Consider the following 19,850-nt stretch of genomic DNA (forward strand, 5'->3'; position numbering starts at 1 on the left):
TAGAAGTCTTATCTGTATAGAAGACCTCATGAGTTCCTCTCTGTATAGAAGACATCAAGTTGTCTTATCTGTATTGAACACCTGAAGAGGTATTCTCTGTATAGAACACCTCAAGAGGTCTTCTCTGTATAGAGAGGTCTTCTGTGTATAGAAGACCTCAACAGGTCTCAAGAGATCTTCTCTGTATGGAAGACCTCAAGAGATATTCTCTGTATAGAAGACCTCCAGAGGTCTTCTCTGTATAAAAAGACCTCAAGAGGTCTTCCCTGTATAGAAGACCTCAATAGGTCTTCTCTGTGTAGAAGACCTCAAGAGATCTTCTCTGTATAGAAGACCTCAAGAGATCTTCTTTGTATAGAACACTTAAGAAGTCTTCTTTGTATAGAATACTTCAAGAGATCCTCTCTGTATAGAAGACCTCAGGAGGTCTTCCGTGTATAGAAGACCTCAAGAGGTCTTCTGTGAATAAAGGACTTCAAGAAGTCTTTATAGAAGAGCTCTTCTCTGTATAGAAGGCCTCAAGAGGTCTTCTCTGTATGAACGACTTCAAGAGGTCTTCTCTGTATAGAAGACCTCAAGAAGTCTTCTGTGCATAAATAACTTCAAGAGGTCTGTATAGAAGAGCTCTTCTCTGTACAGAAAATCTCAAGGGTCTTCTCTGTATAGACCTTACGAGGACTTTTGAAAACCTCATGTGGTCTTCTATATGCAGAAAACCTCTTCCATAAAGGCAAAGAGCCAAAATACATGTACTTACCTCCTTTTCTTCCGCTTTACTGATCATATCTCCGCACGCCTCATTTGGACTCTCCAGCAAACAATCGGTATCCAGCGATCTGGTCATATGTGTTGGTTGAGATCGAAATTGGGCTCGTCGGGCAACAGCAGCATTTGCTATGGCAGAATATAATTGGCTTTTATTCGGATGAACGCCACTCAAAATGGGTGAACCACTACCAGTAGTGGGTGAATGCATTGCATTACTTTTATAGGAAACCGACGAACTCCTCTGGATGCCAGCACATTTAATATTTAAAGGTGGCGGATATTGTCTTGCTGGCGGATTAGGTTTGCCAGCAATATTTTGTTGCATGGGCATATTAACATTTGTCACCAAGGGTGACAATGGTAAATGGGATCTGTGACCCATGGGGGTAGCTATGGTGGGAGATGTTTGTGTACCCGTAACAGCTAATCGAGGACCAATTGATGTTGTTACGGTTGCCGTTGATGTTACTACTGCTGTTGTACCGGCAATGGCAGCATTATTTAATCTTTCAAATCCTACATATTTACGATTTTCGGGAAATGGTTGCATTGGATCTGGTATACGTGGTGATGGACTATCGGTGTGTTCTCTTTCCAAAGAGCGGGTTCTTCTCGATGTCCCCGTATTTTCTGAGGCATTTTCTGTTGCATTACTGCTGGATTTAGGCATGGCTTGCCTTATTGTTGGATTGTCACCATCATAACTGAGTAGTAAATTCATTTCCGATCTATATGGCTTAGCGTTTTTATTGCCCTGTTGCACTTCAGCACGTGTGGTCCGGCTGACATTCTCTGTTGATCTTGTCTCCAGATTATCTCGTGATCTTGTTTTTTCTAATTGTATCGCTAAAATATCTTCAGATATTGCCTCAATGTCATTTAGTATGGATTCTAGGTTGGCTGAATCAGTCTGAAAGTGAAGTGGTTAAATTGTTGAAAAATATTTGTAATACATTAGTTGGGTATGGAATTCAGAGATGAATTTAGTCAGAATTATGACATTAAACCAGTTAGTAGGAATTACATGCATTGGTAACAGGGTGGAGAGCGATTAGTATCAGAATAATATATTATAAGTATCTTGGTGAAATAAATGAGGTAAATTAGTTTTTAAGGTCCAGCGGTGTATATTTCTTTAAATAATTCAACTAAGCATTGTTTAGTGTAATTTTGTGATCTTACGGATAAAAGACAGATTTGGATGAACATTTTTCTTATGCCCATTAAATATGTCAAAAACATTCAAGGTATATTTGTCAATTAATATGTCCATGGAATAAAGTAGTACATTCCGACCAAAGGTCGCCAAACTATAAACAAATTTAATTGTTTAAGATTTTTTAATCATCGACGTAGGCAGTGGTCAACTCAGCGGATTAGGGGAGTCTTGCATTAAATACTTTAATGCATATGATCTCTAGTTAGCCGGAAATTAAAATATATTTTTTCTAGGTTCATACCGGACGATAATAAGTAGCCACCAACAGCAGACCCCCTATGTGGATCTTCTATCTTTAGGGAACCACAAAGTTGGATCTTTTATCTATAGAAGACCTATGCCTATCTATAGGGGGCCACTTAAGAAGGTGCCCTATTTATTTCACACCACCTAGCTGAATCTTCTATATATAGCAGACCATCTAGTTGGGTGTTATATATGTAGAATACTACTTAGGTGGGTATCTATCAAAAGAAGACCACTATGGTTGGTTTTCTAGCTAAACAAGTAAAAAAGTATCAGTCGGCTTGGCCGACAGAGATATACCCTCAGCCTGTGTATATTGAAACAATTTTTTTTCCAAAAAACGTATGTATGTATATAGGGGTTTTAAAAATTTTAGGCGTATAAACCGACAAAAAAGTTGATTAGGATTAAAGAGCAAAAGTTTTGCGGAGGAGATAATTAAAGGAATGGATCGACATTGGCCATTATGGAAGTGGATCTCCAGCCACTACATATGGTGCCATAGGGGGCTTTTACACCCTTCGGGCTGTTTGCTCATGAAGTGTGGACTTGCCCCTTTTACCATCGTAATTGAGGCAGCGAATGCAAGTTGCTTCAACAAAAATCAAAGTGATTCGAAAACAGGTCTTAAAATGAACTTATCCGAAATTTTGAGTGGGAGGTACCGGATGGAGTGGACAAATATAGTCCATATTTAAACCTGATCTATATCTGGTAGATATATTAGGATGTGTGAAGTATGGACCAATTCGGCAACTCCCTTCAAGAGTTAACGTACGAATTTTTCCGAACATTTTTGAACTTTTGTGGGGAGGTACCTGAAGGAGTGGACCGATATGGCTTCTCTTCGAACTTAATTTATGTTTGGACAAAATATTACTAAGGCCAAATTTTGGACCATAGGGGTTTTGTGCAACTTTCAGGTTATTTTCTCAGGAAGTATGGACTTGCGCCTGATGAAACTTGTACCGTCGTATGGGGGGCAGTGAATACAAGTTGCTAACACAAAAATCAAAGCGATTCGAGAGCAGGTCCTAAACTGAACTTATACGAAATTTTGTGTGGGAGGTACCCGAAGGAGTGGACCGATTGAGTATATATTGGAACCTCATCTAAGTCTGGTAGACATTTTACGATTTGCAAAGTATGGACCAAATCGGTTACTTCCGTATTGTACGTTTAAATTTTCCGAACATTTTCGAACTTTTGTGGGGGAGGTATCGGAAGGAGTGGAGCGATATAACCATTTTCGAACTTAAACTAAGTTTGGACAAATTATTACGAAAGCCAAATTTTGGACCGAATCGGTTGATCCGTTCGAGAGTTATCGTGCGCTCCAGCCAGCCAGACAGATAGACAGACGGACGGACGGACATTGCTCAATCGACTCCAGATTGTCTGAAACACATTTCGTACAAACATACTTGGGGTCTAAAACCATTATTTCGATGAGGCACATTTTGCCCGTATGAAAGTGTATATACCCTCGTTAGCATAAATGCTGAGGGTATAAAAGACCACTTAGGTTGGTCCCCTATCTGTATAAGACCACTTAGGTGGTTCTTCCATCTAAAGAAAACCACTTAGGTGGTCTACTATACAAAGGAGAAAACATATCTGTAGAAGACCACCTAGGAGGGTTTTCTGTCTATAGAAGACCACATGGGTGGATTTTTTATCTTAAGAAAACGACGAATTGCATTTGAAAGAGAAAAATTTAGATGATAGCGAAGCCGTCCCACATCCGATATGTCTGAGGAACCTTCATTACCAAAGGCGAAACATGTCATATCACATAGTGGTGGGTGTGTGGGTTCGTGTCGTCGGCTTTCCTTTTTCAGATGCATTATTGATCATCAAACTCGATTTCCAATGAGAAATTAATTAAAAATTAATACTAAAAATGGTCTTCGCCTAAAAAGGCAAAACTATCAAATAAAAAGAGTGATCTTTTATCTGTAGAAGACCACTTAGGTGGGTCTTTTATCTATAGAAGACCACTCAGGTAGGTATCCTATCTGTTGACGACCACTTAGGTGGGTTTTATATCTATTGAAGACCACATAGGGGGTCTTCGATCTATTTAAGAATACTTAGGTGTGCCTTCCATTTGTAGAAGACAATATAGGTGGGTCGTCTATGTATAGAAATTGGGTCTTCTATCTATAGAAGGCAATAATGTGGGTCTTCTATTTACTGATGACAACTGAGGCCAGTCTTCTAGTTATAAAATACCACTCAGGTGGGTCTGTTTAAAGAAGTCAACTTAGGTGGATCTTCTATCAGTAGAAGATAACATAGGTTGGCCTTCTATTTATGTAAGACAAGTGAGGTGGGTCTTCTACATATAGAAGACGACTTATGTGGGTCTTCTATCTATAGGAGGCCACTTAGGTGGGACTTCTGTCTATAGTAGACAACTTAGGTGGGACACCTATCTATAGACGACAAATTAGATCTTCTTTATGTAAAAGACAATTTATGTCGGCCTTCCACTTAAGTGGGACCTCTATCGGTGGAAGATAACATAGGCTAGTGTTCTATTTATAGAAGACCAGTTAGGTGGTTCTTCTATATGTATATAAAAGACCACTAAGGCAGGACGTCTGTACGAAGAAGGCCACCTATGTCGGTCCTCTATATAATATACCTGTAGAATACAACTTAGTTCGGTCTTCTATATATTTATAGAATACCACATAGGTGGGTTTTCTATTTATAGAAGATCACTTAGGCAGTAATTTAGGTAGGTGCTCTGTTTCTAGAAGAACAATTAAGTCGATCATTTTTATATAAAAGACCACTTAGGTGGGTCTTCATTATATAGAAGACACTTAGGTGGGTCCTCTGTGTGTAGAAGACACCTTAATGGGGCTTTTTTATATAGAAGTGTACTTAGGTGGGTAGATTGTTTATATGAGACCTTAGGCTGGTCTTCCATCTGCAGAAGACCACCTAGGGGGAGGGAGGGGTTGATATTCTCTCGGGCGGAGACCACTTAGTTGAGTCTTCTGAAAACCTCTTATGTGTGTTTTCTATCTATAGAAGCTCACTTAGATGGTAATTTTATTATAGAGGCCCAATTAGGTTGGTTTTCCGCCTGTGGGGGGCCACCTAAGTAGACCTTATGATATTTGTAAAAGACCACTGAAGTGGGTATTCAATCTATAGAAGACCATTCAGAAGGGTCTATAATCCAAAGAAGTACACGTAGAAGACCAGTTAGGTGGGCCTTTTATCCAATGAAGACCATTTAATTGGGTCGCCTAACTATACAAGGTCTACCATCCAGTTGGGTCTTCTATCTATAGAATACCACTTAGGTTGGTCTCCTGTCAGGAGAAGTTTGGGTATACCGCTAAAAAAGACCGTATAGTAGGATCTACTGTATGTTGATGAAATTGTGGGTTTAGTAATTGCAATCTTTAGAAGACAACTTAGTTGGAAAGTTAATGTGCCCAGCTGTCATTATTTTTATTTTCAGGAAACAAGGAATACCACACGGTCTTACCGGCGTAATGGGAATCACAAGAACTACAAATGGTAAAAATTTTAAAGCGATCCGAGACCAGACCTTCAGCTGCATTTGACAATTCTTTAACCTTTTAACGGGGATGTAAAGGGAGTTGAGCAGGTGTCTCTCTACTCACCAAGAGCAGGTAAAATTCAAATTTTGGTTGGTGCCCGTAGACTTTTAAGATCTTCCGGGCAAATCCCTTTAACCCTCCGTCATGCACATGTTCCGATAGTCACGTACGTAGCGCATGTATCTGGCCAGATATGTATTTCAGTACATTTATTTGAAAAATGTGCTATTTTAGTGATAATATTATATTGTTATCGCGCCAGCCAGATATATATTTTCTCTTTTTTTGTTCTTAGTACATGCTTAACTCGTGTAAAAGATAATTGCTTCGGGTTTCATTGCTTCCCCTTCACAATGTTTCGTAAAATGAACTGTCGAAAGTAGGTTCACACATTTTTTTTTTTTTTTTTGGCACTTAGCTGCAAATGGATATCAAATTTTCGTGGAATCCAAATAGCGATGACAAAACAGGACGAGAAAGATCCTTTCTCAATAAAGTACAGAACTCTTCATACAAACTGAGTGTGTATCTGGTCAGATACATGCGCTACGTATACGATGTATAGATGAAAAAATCTACATAAATTTTGTTTATTGTTTTTTAATGTGTTTTTTCATAAAACGATACCTTACAATATTTGTAGAGGGTACCTGGAGACTCAAGCCCCTAGCTAAATTAGAAATATGTTTAAATCACAGTTGAATTCGTAAAATATCTGTCCAGATACATGTGCATGACGGAGGGTTAATGTTCCCATGGAAATAACTATATTCTTGTAATCAGGATTACATGACGCTACTTAAGGTTAACATTTTTAAACTTTTGTGAGTGAGGCACCAGAACGAGTTGGCGGAAACTTGGCGGGTTGTGGATTCAAAAATTCTTTCTTCTAATACATTCAGATCTTTTTTTTAGAAAAATGCACAAAAACGTCTTATAGTAATTGAAAGGTGTCCTGCAAACAGGTCCCAGTAGTTCTATGTGGAGTCTTTATTTCCATTACATTTCATGACAAACGTGAATATATTTCTTTATTAGTGAATCATTCGCATTCATGCGTGAGAAGCAACATATGGTGATTAAGTGTTCCAGATATCCATACATTCCTCCCACTCGACACAATTTTTTTTACCCATTTGCAGTTGTTTAAATTTAGCCTTGGCGGTCCACTCGTTTTACAAAGGTAACACGTATATTATTTGTTTTACCTTGCTATCTTTGATTCAATAAAATTGTTCCACAATAAATTCTGAGTAATGCAATTCACGGTGCTCTTGAAGCAGCTTTAAATAAAAGGTGCATATACCTGGGAAGTTTTTGCGGATTCTGAAACTACAATGTAGAGGTGATGAGATAGATGAGAAAAATCAAGAAACAAAAAAAAAATCGACGGACGCTATTTAAATAAAACGCGATTCAAGCTGACATTTTTAGGGGTTTTTTAGGTTTTCACGATTCTGCTGGGAAACCGTATGTCATAACGAAATGAAATTAGAGAAAATGTTGTAGCAGTGGATATTTTCTACAAGATTGACTTTTATGACATTGTCGTAGGTTTTACCATTTTTATACCCTCAGCATTTATGCTAACGAGGGTATATGAAGAAAAGACAAAATTTTTTAGTTTTCCATTAAAAAAAGTATTAAAAATTTTTTTTAAGCTACATGAAAGATTTTTGGTACATAGATTGGGAAAAATATCCCATTCTTAAATCTGTTCGAGATACTAATTTTGGTTGTTGCGCGCAAAAGTTATGGCGGTTTCAATTCTGATAAAAAGAAAAAAATCTTTAAAAGACTCTAATCATTATATTGAGAAACTCTCTTAATTAGGGGCTCCCTACATACTATATGTTTACTGAGGTCCCATAACTTTAGTGAAAAAGGTGTAAATTTTCGCGGAAATTAGGAAAGCATTCAAAACAATTGGTAGTTTACAACTTGTTCTAATAAAATTCAAGCTGTTTATGCATCTGAAAAATATATAAAAAATATGTACCTTATCTAAACATCGCGAAGATTCAAATGAAACCAAAACTATACAAATCCGTTTAGCGGTTTGCATATTATAGCAAAAAACAAAAAATATATTCAAATAAATGTTGGGTTCTTTTAAATGGGGTATAATCTTGAAATAAAATTGTATCGGGTAATGTTCATTTTGAAATGCGTGTAAATCGCGAAATCCTCAAAATGGCGTACAGAAATAAGGCCCCAGGAAATAACACCCCAAATTGAAAATGAAAAAAGGCCCCAAACAGGTATATGAAAAACAACAACAAAACTTTTGGGGTCTAATTTCGTCTTTTTGGGACCTTTTTCCATTTAACTGTTGGGGCCAAATTGTCTTCACAACAAGTAAATCGAAAATTTGAAAATCAAATTGGGGTCTAAATAATATTGGGGCCTAATTGAATTTTTCATTAGGGCCTTTTTGCACATGTTTGGGGCCTAAATATATTTTAGTGTTTAACAAAAACAAGAAATTGGGGTGCATTTTCTAATGTTTTTATTAAGATATGATCAAAAAATGGGGTGCAATTTCGAAAACTTTATTAAGAAAAAAGCGAGAAAAATTAAAGTACTCAAAATAACAATAATTTTTAGTAATAATAAGCAAAAGTAAACACTTAGTTCAAAGAATTCAAAAAATTATATGATAAGTAATAATAATTGGTAATAATTATTACTAATGTTGCAGATTTTGACAGTTGTGTGAAGGAAAAGCTGCTGAAAAAATGTTTCAGCAACATTAAGAAAGTAAAAAGGATACACCTATTAACATTGTTTAATTTATATACCTCATCTTCCATTGGGAGCATATTTGTGCATATAGCGTTTTCTTTAAACACCATCCTATTTAAAAATGCTAAGGCATTTATTTTTCCTTTTTACTCTCCAAATCAATTCAAACAAATTAAAAAAAATGGAGAGTAGCTGAAGAAAAATATATTTAAAAAATCGCGCGATTTTTTTAAATTTATTTTTCTTCAGCTACTCTCCACTTTTTCTAATTCTGTTTGATTTTTTAAATTATTTTTTTAAAATATTTTTCTTCAGCTACTTTCCATTTCATTCTAATTCTGTTTGACTTGATTTGGAGATATGGAGTAGTTAAAGTCTGTCTCGGGTTTGTTTGGTTTTTGGTCAGACCGAAATTTGTCCACACCTTTTCGAGCATGAATGCTTCAACTATTTGATGGGGAGTTTTTGGAGCCGGCACAAATTTTTTGCTAACGATGTGATGCAAACTTCTTTGAATTTTGTTAAAATATATACTTTTTGATTCTTGCTGAAAACTATAAAAATATATACATACATATATGTATATAGAAATTGGTACAGAAATACTCACTTATCACAATGTTTCTGAAAAACATTACGAACGGTACTTGATGCCGACGATCCACTTCCCAAAGATTTTGCGATTCCTACGCAATCGTCTTTAATTTTATTTAAAATTTTAATTTTTATCACATTCATAGACGCCTGCTAGTACACTTGAAAATAAGAGCTTGTTTCTAGGTGACTTTAACATGCTACAATCGTAAAAAAGTACAGTCATCAATTAGTTACATATTACAAACTATTGACTGAATATCTTTAAAAATATTTTTTGAAATTACACCCCAAATTTAGGGCTTCATTTACACCCCAAATTTAAGTGAATAAATATTTTGGGGCGTGAATGCATACTTTGGGGCCTAATTGCATTTTCGTTGTTTGGGGTGATAATGCATTTTGCAAATGCACCCAAATTTCAAAAATGCATTTTTGCCCCAATGAAATTTTGGGGCATAATTGCAATACTTTTTTGGGGCCAAATTTCCTAGTTTGGGGCCTTTTTGTATTGGGGCAATTTTTCAAATTGTAAAAACACCCCAAAATTTGGGGTCCATTTTCATTCCCGTTTGGGGCGTTATTTCTTGGGGCTTTATTTCTGTACGCCCTCAAAATCACTTGAAGCGCATGCGGTTTACCAATACAGCGAATTCTTCTCTTTTAATTTGTACATATTTGCCAGGATTTACTTTGGCCGCTAAGATGTAGCATCGTCTGCAGTTTAGTGTGCAACAAACTGTATAACGCTTATAATTTGCACAAAGTGCATACACTTTTTATGCGCATCCGATTTCACTATCGACCGTGAAAAAATACATCGATCTAAACATGTTTCAATAAAATCCATCAAGAACCGTGGATGTAGCATCACACAGTATTTTTTGGATAAATCGGATACAGCTCCCATGCCACTAAATTTTTCAAACCGCTGTTTTCGCACAAACGCGAGTGATGATTCACTTTCTTCATTGAAATGGAAACGATCCACATAAAACGCGAATTAGTCAGCGATATTTTGAAAAACATTTTTCGCAAATTTTTCAATTTTTGCAGTAGCCATTTCCGCCGTTCTAGTAGATGGATTTTTACGATTTGTGATTCATATGATCCGGATCGCCGAAAAACTGAAATATCGCGGGGTACCAGCACACTCAAAACGATATTGTAAATACTGTACCCAAAAAATAGGTTTTTTAGAAAAAATGTCGCACTAAATTTTGGCCTTTGGCAGTAGATTACTCTGCTACTGCGTGGGCTACATATTCAATATACATATCAGATTATGCGAAATCGCGAGTTCTTTAATCCTATAATTGGTTTTTCGAAATATGCGAATGCGCGTCCCAGTTACATAAAAAATACAAAAAACACCCGAAATCCGGCTTCAAAATATCAGCATCCATAAAAGTTGGATGCAGGGGAAATTTTGGAAAGTGATACATTAGAAGTGTAATCTTCATTTTGTATTCTCCTACATTTACTTTGGACAGATGTCCGTCATTTGAATGGTTTAATCAGAAATCGAATAGCAATGTAAAAAACCTGTTTAGCTTCAACGTGTTTTTACCTATGTTTTTTTCCTTTACGCGGTCGTAACTACCACGTAAATTAAATTTTTTTGATAAATTTATGAGCTTTGTACAAAAACATCTAAATTAATCCAGCAATAGTCATAGTTACCGGTAAACTACAATAGTTCGCTTATTATAATAACGCAAACCTTGGCTTCATGGAAACTAAAAAATTTTGACTTTTCCTCATATACATTTTCATACGGGCAAAATGTGCCTCATCGAAATAATGGTTTTAGACCCCCAAGTATGTTTGGACGAAATGTGTTTTAGACATTTTAGAGTCGATTGATCAATGTCCGTCCGTCTGTCTGTCTGGCTGCCTGGAGCGCACGATAACTCTCGAATGGATCAACCGATTCGGCTCAAAATTTGGCTTTCGTAATATTTTGCCCAAACTTAGTTTAAGTTTGAAGATGGGTTATATCGGTCCACTCCTCCACAAAAGTTCAAAAATGTTCGGAATATTTGTGCGCACTATAACTCTTGAAGGGAGTAACCAATTTGGTCCCTACATTATACATCGTGAAATGTCTACAAGACTTAAATGAGGTTCCAATATGGACTCAATTGGTCCATTCCTTCGGGTACCTCCCACACAAAATTTCGGAAAAGTTCAGTTTAGGACCTGCTCTCGAATTGCTTTGATTTTTGTTGTAACAGCTCGTATTCACTGTCCGCCATACGACGGTACAAGCTTCATCCGGGGCAACTCCATACTTCCTGAGCAAATAGCCTGTAGTGGCTGGAGCGCAAGATAAATCTTGAACGGATCTGTCAATTCTGTCCAAAAATTGGCCTTCGTAATATTTTGTCCAAACATAGTTCATGTTCGAAGATAAACCACATCGGACCACTCCTTCAGGTACCTCCCTCACAAAAGTTCAAAAATGTTCGGATAAATTGTGCGCACGATAACTCGTGAAGGGAGTGTCCGATGTAATCCATACTCTGTACATCCTATTATATCTACCAGACATAGATCAGGTTCAAATATGGTGTATATTTGTCTACTCCTTCTGGTACCTCCCACACACAATTTCGGATAAGTTCACTTAAGACCTGCTCTCGAATCATTTTGATTTTTGCTGAAGCCATTTGCATTCGCTACCTCCATTACGACGATGAAAGTTATTTCAGGGGCAAGTCCATATTTCTTGGGAAAACAGCCCGAAAGGTGTAAAAAACCCAATGCCACGATAACTCTCGAACTGTTCAACCGATTTGGTCCAACATTTGGTCTTCGTCATATTTTATCCAAACTTAGTTTCATGGGGCAATACCGGACCGCAACTTCCGGTACTTCTCCCCCAATAAAATGTCACTAAAATGATAGGACGATATCACTTGAATTCGTCAACCAATTTGGTCCAAACTTTGGTTCTCCATATATTCTGTCAAAATTTAGTTTAACTTCTAAAATGGCCCATATCGGTCCTCCCTAAGGGTACCACCTCCACAAAAGTTCAACATTTGTGTCTAAGTGCAATTAATTCTTAATCCAAATTTTTTTCGGCAAGTTCAAATGTTCAAAGGCCAACAAAATTCTGAAGAGACACTAAATACGATCTGCCCGTAGATGAAAGTTTCATTTCACATTGGCTGAGGGTATATCTCTGCCGGCAAAGCCGACTGACGCTTTTTTACTTGTTAAGATATAGAAGTTCAAATTGGGACAATGCACTGACTGTATAGCCTCGTTATAAAACAATGTTATGACTGTTATTTGCTAATTTTACTTTATATATCTCAAAAATGGTACAACCTTGGAAAGAATTACGAAAGCCAATCTTGCAGAGAATTTTCACAGCTACTACATTTTCTTTAGCCCTATTTCGATAGGACTTACGGTTTCCAAGCAAAATCGCGAACACATAACAAAAATACCTAAAACTGGTACAACCTAGGAAAATATTACGAAAGCCAATCTTGTAGAGAACTTTCACAGCTACTACACTTTCCTTAGCCCCATTTCGATAGGACTTACGGTTTCCAAGCAAAATCGCGAAAACCTAAAATAAACCTAAATATGTAAACTTTGACCGCAATTTATTTTAAAAATCCCTCCAGCAAATTTTTTCTCGTTTTTGAATTTTTCTCATCTATTAACATTTGTGTTTTAGAGTCCAAATTTAAAGTTAGTTAAGGAGAACCGTACATGACATTCTTTTATAAGGAGGCGATACAGTCAGTGCATTGTCCCAATTTGAACTTCTATATATCAAAAATGGTAAAACCTACAATAATATCAAGAAAGTCAATCTTGTAGAGAATTTTCACTACTACAACATTTTCTCTAATCTCATTTCGATTTGATTTGCGGTTTCCAAGCAAAGTCGTGAAAACCTAAAAAGCCTAAAAATGTCAGTTTGAATCGAGATTTATTTAAAAAGCGCTCCGGGGATTTTTATACCCTCCACCATATGGAGGGTATAATTAAATTTGTCATTCCGTTTGTAACACATCGAAATATTCGTCGGAGACCCTATAAAGTATATATATTATTGATCAGCATAAAATTCTATGTCGATTCCATGTCCGTCTGTCCGTCCGTCCGTCTGTCTGTCTGTTGAAATCAAGATACAGCTCGCAATTTTAAAGATAGAGAGTCAAAATTTGGTACAGAAGTTTTTATTACTTGCAGGATGGTTGGTATTGAAAATGGGATATATCGGTCCACGTTTTGATATAGCCCCCATAGAACGGTTCCTCCCGATTTTCGGTATTTTTAATGTTTTAGCTTCATTATCCTACCAAAATGGCTGAAATTTGGTACGTAGTCTTCTTTAGGGGTATAAAACTTTCCCCCAGAATTTTGTCGGTATCGGTCTACACCTTCATATAGCTCCCATAGAACGGTACCACCCGATTTTCGGTATTTTGAAGGTTTAAGCTTCATTATCCCACCAAAATGGCTGAAATTTTGTACGTAGTCTTCTTTAGGGGTATAAAACTTTCCCCCAGAATTTTGTCGGTATCGGTCAACACCTTCATATAGCTCCCATAGAACGGTACCACCCGATTTTCGGTATTTTTAAGGTTTTAGCTTCATTATCCTACCAAAATGGCTGAAATTTTGTACGTAGTCTTCTTTAGGGGTATAAAACTTTCCCCCAGAATTTTGTCGGTATCGGTCCACACCTTCATATAGCCCCCAAAGAACGGTACATGCCGATTTTCGGTATTTTGAAGGTTTTAGCTTCATTATCACACCGAAATGGCTGAAATTTGGTACTTAGTCTACGGTGGTGGTATAAAACTTTCCCCCAGAACTTTGTCGGTATTGGTCCATGCCTTCATATAGCCCCCATGGAAAGGTACCTCCCGATTTTTCGTATTTTTAAGGTTGTGTCTTCAATATTCCACCAAAATGGGTGAAATTTGGTATTTAGTCTTCAATGTGATATAAAAGTGTTCGCCAGATATATTTCTGTACAGGTCCACGCTTTCATATTGCCCCATTTCTGAAAAACATTCGTCGGTATAGGTCCACGTTTCGATATAGCCCCCATAGAACGGTACCTGCCGATTTTCGTAATACTGAAGATTGTGACGTCAATATCCAACCGAAATGGCAGAAATTCGTTATTTCGTGTTCCAAGAGTTATAAAATATTCCAGAAGAGTATTATCAGTATATGTCCACGTCTTCCTATATCCCCATAGAAGCTTACGTCTTGATTTTCGGTATTTTTTAAGTTTTAGCCACATTCTCTTACCGAAATATAGGAAATTTGGTATTTAGTCTTCTTTGAGCCTAAAAACTTTCCGTCAGAAATGTGTCGGTATAGATCGACGTTTTGAAATAGCCCCCATAAAATGGTGCCTCACATTGTTTTACCGAAATTGCTGAAATTTAGTATTAAGTCTTCTTCATACACGAAAGGAAACTAATTATTCCATTTTACTTCAATACAACTTGTGGTGGAGGGTATAACAAGTTCGGCCGAACTTAACGCCGTTCTTACTTGTTTTTTTTTTTTTTTTGTTTTTTTAATTTTTCTCTTCTATGAACATTGTAGTTTCAGAATCCGCAAAAAAGAGCACCGTGCAATACTTTCCACATTGCCAATTAAACTTATCCCATCAAAAATAAAATATAATTTGAATTTAATAACCAATACCCCTACGAATATTCATCATTGGATGTGTCAACATGTTTATGCTGGCTACTCTTTTGACTGACACGCATACTTGTTGTTGTTATTGTTGTAAACCTCACCTGGCACACAGAGTCCACAACAAAGCAATTCACTGATGTGGTTATCCGTGTGGAATCTGTTGATTTTGAAAAAGCGTTAACAGATGCACAGCACGATACACTGGGCGGCACAACAATACATGCTGGATTTGGTGTTTCTGTTTTAGTTGTTGTTGTTGTTGACTTGACTGTTGCCATTGCCACCAATGATTCCAATGCCGATGATGTTGGAGTTCGTGTAGTTGTTGCTGTTGGTGACATCAGCAGCTTTTTGGGTGTTGTAATTGTTGACGGACAACACTTAACAATGGATGACATCAAAGGTTGCCGAACAGCGGGTGCAATTATTAAGTTATGACAAACATTTTGTGCGATTGCATAAACGGGGCCATTGGGTTTGATCACGGTAATATTTGGATTTATAAATCTAAAGGAGGCCAATGCGGCTGGCAGGCATGTAACAGGTTCTGTTGTTAGTGGTGTTGTTGTTGTTGTTGCAGCTGTTAAACAGTTGGAGTAGCTGGGCAATAGATTTGGCGTTATTGGTGGTGCTGGTGGTGGTTGTGATGTGGCGGTTATTGTTACTTTTAATGAATTGCATAAAATGTTAGTAGCTAAAAGAGCATTTGTTAGCGTTGTTCTCAAACTTGCCGGAGCAAAGAAACAAAAGGTGGATGTGGTAGTGGTGGCGTTGGCATCACTGATGTTAGTTGAATTGTTGATAGTTGGGTTAGTTGTTAGTCCAAGACCAGCAACACAGTCTTCATTATTAGCATTGGCCTCATGATTGTGCCAACCATGAAACTGATGCTGATACTGAGGTATGTGTTGGTGCGATTGGTGCGAATGCTGGTGATAGTGGTGGTGGTGCTGATGTTGTTCTTGCAAATTAGATTGACATTGCCTTGATTTGCGCCTTTGTCGTGGCGGTGACAAACTTACTTGTGCTGGTGTGGCCATGGATGTAATACGCTGCGGTACCGGTGGCGGTTGTACGCTTGACTTCAGTGGTTGTTTGTAGGGTGTTGCCAGTCCATTGGTCACGTAAATGTCAGGTGGTTCACATTTTTGAAGTTGATGAATGCTGGTAGTGGTGGTGGTGGTGCTGGTATTGCTGGCACCTAAGACTCCATTTGTTGTAAATGAGGGAGCTTTGTTTAAATGTACCGGTACTGAGGCTGGTATTGGTGCTGCCGTCACAACTGCTGGTGGTGGTGGTGGCGGTGGTTGTCGCCTTTGATTAGCCAAGGCGGTGTTCAATTTTAATTTGGGTTTGATGGGTGCAAAGAAATGTTTTGGTTTTTCATTGCCATTGATGCTGTTGCTGGTCGTAGTTGTGGTAATGTTTTGGTTACTATTGGAATTATTTTTGCCACTTGATGTAACGATACTGTTCGCTGCTAAAGATTGTACTGCACATGGACCATTTACCGACATTGTGGTTATGGGAACTGTCTCTATCACTGGAACTTCACCGGTACTATTGACTGTTGTAGTGGATATAACAGACTTGCCACCATTTTTGTCTGTTGTGGCGGCTGGGGGTGGTGGTGTTAGGGTTGTTGTAGGTACAAATGTGGTCAGTGTTTGTGCCGTTGTACGTTTTTGCAAGAGCGGTGATACTGAATTGACCGGGTAATGTTTTTGTATAAAAGGCGATTCCAAATTATAATCCCAACCATTGGTGTGACGTATTACAGTTCTGCCACTTTTCGAGGAGGATGTTCCCGAACTGCTGGCTGTAAAAAAAGAGTTATAATTGAAATAATTGTAATTTTCCGATTTTCAAAACTTACTTAAATTTGAATGCATATGTTGTTGTAAGACATTTTCAAAATATGACAATGGCGGAACTTTAGCCTGTATATCATTTAGCTCATTGGCCACCAATTCTATGGGCGTCAGCGGTGTTAGGGGTCCCACTAAACTGGGCAGTGTTGTCTGTGAACCACTTATACTGGGTGTATAAGCCAACAATTGTCCCGGATTAACATTGGCAACATCACTATTGCTAAGTGTTTCTTCAGATACCACCGATAAATGATCAATACCGGTTAAAATACTTGGCATTGCAGGTTGTGGAGCTGTTACGGGAACACCATCAATTACTGTTAATTTTGTACTATCCGCGGGAGATGGATCATTGGCAGCATCGGCATTAGATGCCATGATTTTCTTTTCACTGCAACACTCATCATTGCATACGATTTCTTCGTTTTCTTGACAACAACAGGAGTCGCAGGAATCAGAGTCCTAAAAAAATTTTTATTACACATATTATTAAAAATTAAAATAAAAAATAAAAAAATTAAAATTGTTTTTTTGTTTTGCATATCCATACCTCACTATTACATTTCGAGTGTCCAATATCACAGGCCCCTTCAGCGCACTGACATGAGCAGCCAGCCTGACTACAGCGCGCTGCCTGCTCTGCCTCAATAAATTTAGTTTTGAATCTCTTGTTGAGGCGATCATATTCATCACGCAGTGACCAGATTTCACGTCGTAAGTGATCATTTTCTTTGCGTAAACGTTTGATATCCGATTGTCCTAAAATGGAATAAGTAAATGTTTAAATTTCTATATAAGGATATGAATTCAATTTAATATAATAAATAATTTAAATTAGATTATCTAAACTAAGATCCTGGATTTTTTGAAGAATATTTGTAAGGAAATCTGAAGCGAATCGTGGATTTTTTTGAGAGTATGTGTTTTATTATTTGATAGATGAATAAAAATAATTTAAAAAATAAGCTACGGTGTTTTATGTATTTATGTTTTATAATTTATTCGTTTAGCATCAAGTAGTATATTTTTCTTCATAATGGAATCTCTCAAATAAAGCGCTTGGCATTTTTTTTTGAGAGATTCCCTCATGAAGAATATACTATTTGATGCTAAGCGAAAAATTATTTTCTAGCTTTTAGTGCATTTATAAATAAAACAATATAGCTTATTTTTTTAAATTATATTTATTTTTAACTTTTTAGTAAATACAATTATTTGACCACTGAGAACCCCATAACCAAATTACAAATTTCAAAAATGTAGGTACAATGTTTAAAATACCTGAAGACTGGTGGTACCGTTATGTAGGGGCTATACAAGAACCTGGACCTATGTCCACATTTTGTATGGGGAAGTGCCTGAACCATTGGGAACTCAAAATGCCAAGCTACAGCCAATTCGTACTAAGAATAAAGATAAAATCTCAAAATACCTGAATTGGGGTGGTGCCCTAATATGTGGTTTTGGTTTCATATTCATGTATTGTTATCCAAATCTGAAAAGTGTGCAAAGTTTAAGTTCGTTTGGTGAACTGTGTTAAAAATGAGTTACTAGATTTCAACTAAACAGACATGAAACAAAACAAGTTAAATAAAACACTCTAAAAATGTGGCCTATTGAAATAATACTTTTAAACGAAATCCGTATCGAAAAAATTGACATAAATTTAGCCCTGCCCGTCGAAACGCTCGGCGTATCATCGGATTTGATCCAAAAACTTCACAACGTAATACTTCATCGATACATATATAGATCAGGTTCGAATAATTACTTTATAGCGGTACCCTACCCAGGGTACCACGCACATACAGTTTACCAGTTTCCGCAAAACAATAATTAGTGAACATGTCTCGGATAGGTTCGAAATTGTTTGCACCAGGTTGTTCTTCGGACGATGCAATTTTTTCCATACTCCCTGAGATAGTGGTAAAAATAAAACAAGTTATTAGAACGATAACTTGCGCAATTTCCGCAATTTTACACATCACCAAATTTCTTCTAAATATACATCAAATTCCGTTAAGGTCTATAGGATCTATATAGGATAACACATTCGGGTTCCTCTCCCACTTACTTACTTAGCTGGCGTTTTACAGAACATTTGTTCCTTAAGCCGAACTAAGACAATACTCGTATCTCCAATCCTCTCTGTTTGCTGCTGTATTTTCCCAAAGTGGGATATGGAGGTTTCTGATGCCGGATTCATCATAACTCAACTATACTGATATCGTTGTATAGTTGATACAGCTCGTTGTTCATAAGACCTCGATATTCGCTGTCAATCAAATTAGTTTTAACGATATTTACTGCCAGACCGACTTGAGCAGATTCCCTTTCGACCTTTGTAAAGGTATCAGTTAAGTCCTTTACTGATCGACACCTGATGTCACTGTCGTCGGCATAAGCAAGTAGCATATGGCTGTTTGTATATATAGTGTTTCACTTCTTTTGACCCCGCATCTCGTAAAACCTTTTCCAGCAGGATGTTAAAGAGATCACACGAAAGGCTGTCTCCTTGTCTGAAACCTCTTTTGGTACCAAACTCTTCGGAGAGGTTCTTTCCTATTTTAACTGAGGACCTCGTGTCAGTTAAAGTCATTTTGCACAGCCGGATGAGCATTGCGGGGATACCAAATTCAGACATGGCTTGGAATACCTTTGAACGCAGCGGGCTGTCGAAGGCTGCTTTATAATCGACAAAAAGGTGGTAGGTGTCGATCTGCATCTCTTGGGTCTTCTCCAGGATTTGCCGCAGGGTAAATATCTGGTCAATGGTGGACTTGCCAGGTCTAAAGCCCCATTGGTATGGTCCAATTATCTCGTTGACCATAGGCTTTAGTCGCTCGCACAATATCCCTGACACGATCTTGTAGGCAATAGGGAGTAGACTTATGCCCCGATAGTTAGAGCATACAGTCTTATCTCCCTTCTTGTGGACGGGGCACAGGATACTCAGGTTCCAATCGTCGGGTACTCGTTCTTCCTGCCAGATGGTGCTAACTAGCTGATGAATACACCTTATCAGCGTGTCGCCTCCGGTTTTGAACAGCTCGGCTGGTAAGCCATCGGCTCCTGCTGCCTTATTATTCTTCAGCCGATTTATTGTTGTCTTTACCTCATCTTGGC

At 37.5% G+C, this 19,850-nt stretch overlaps 1 protein-coding gene across 10 annotated transcripts in view; it reads right to left on the reverse strand.

Moving 5' to 3' along the window:
- The window catches only part of LOC141397482 (uncharacterized), a 163,681-nt gene that overhangs the window by 4,386 nt on the left and 139,445 nt on the right, over positions 1-19,850 (reverse strand). For 7 of the 10 annotated variants that reach the window (XM_073973807.1, XM_073973848.1, XM_073973818.1 and 4 more), the window contains 4 exons: positions 17,275-17,483; positions 16,730-17,186; positions 14,955-16,672; positions 758-1,678 (listed from right to left, as the gene is read on the reverse strand). In XM_073973807.1, coding sequence (XP_073829908.1) covers positions 758-1,678; positions 14,955-16,672; positions 16,730-17,186; positions 17,275-17,483 — 3,305 coding nt within the window. The remainder of the gene's footprint in view (positions 1-757; positions 1,679-14,954; positions 16,673-16,729; positions 17,187-17,274; positions 17,484-19,850) is intronic. The other 3 variants (XM_073973868.1, XM_073973886.1, XM_073973877.1) reach the window with 1 other exon arrangement.

The sequence above is a fragment of the Musca autumnalis genome, unplaced genomic scaffold (assembly GCF_047663935.1).
Source record: "Musca autumnalis isolate F117 unplaced genomic scaffold, ASM4766393v1 scaffold_1, whole genome shotgun sequence".
Lineage (NCBI taxonomy): Eukaryota > Metazoa > Arthropoda > Insecta > Diptera > Muscidae > Musca > Musca autumnalis.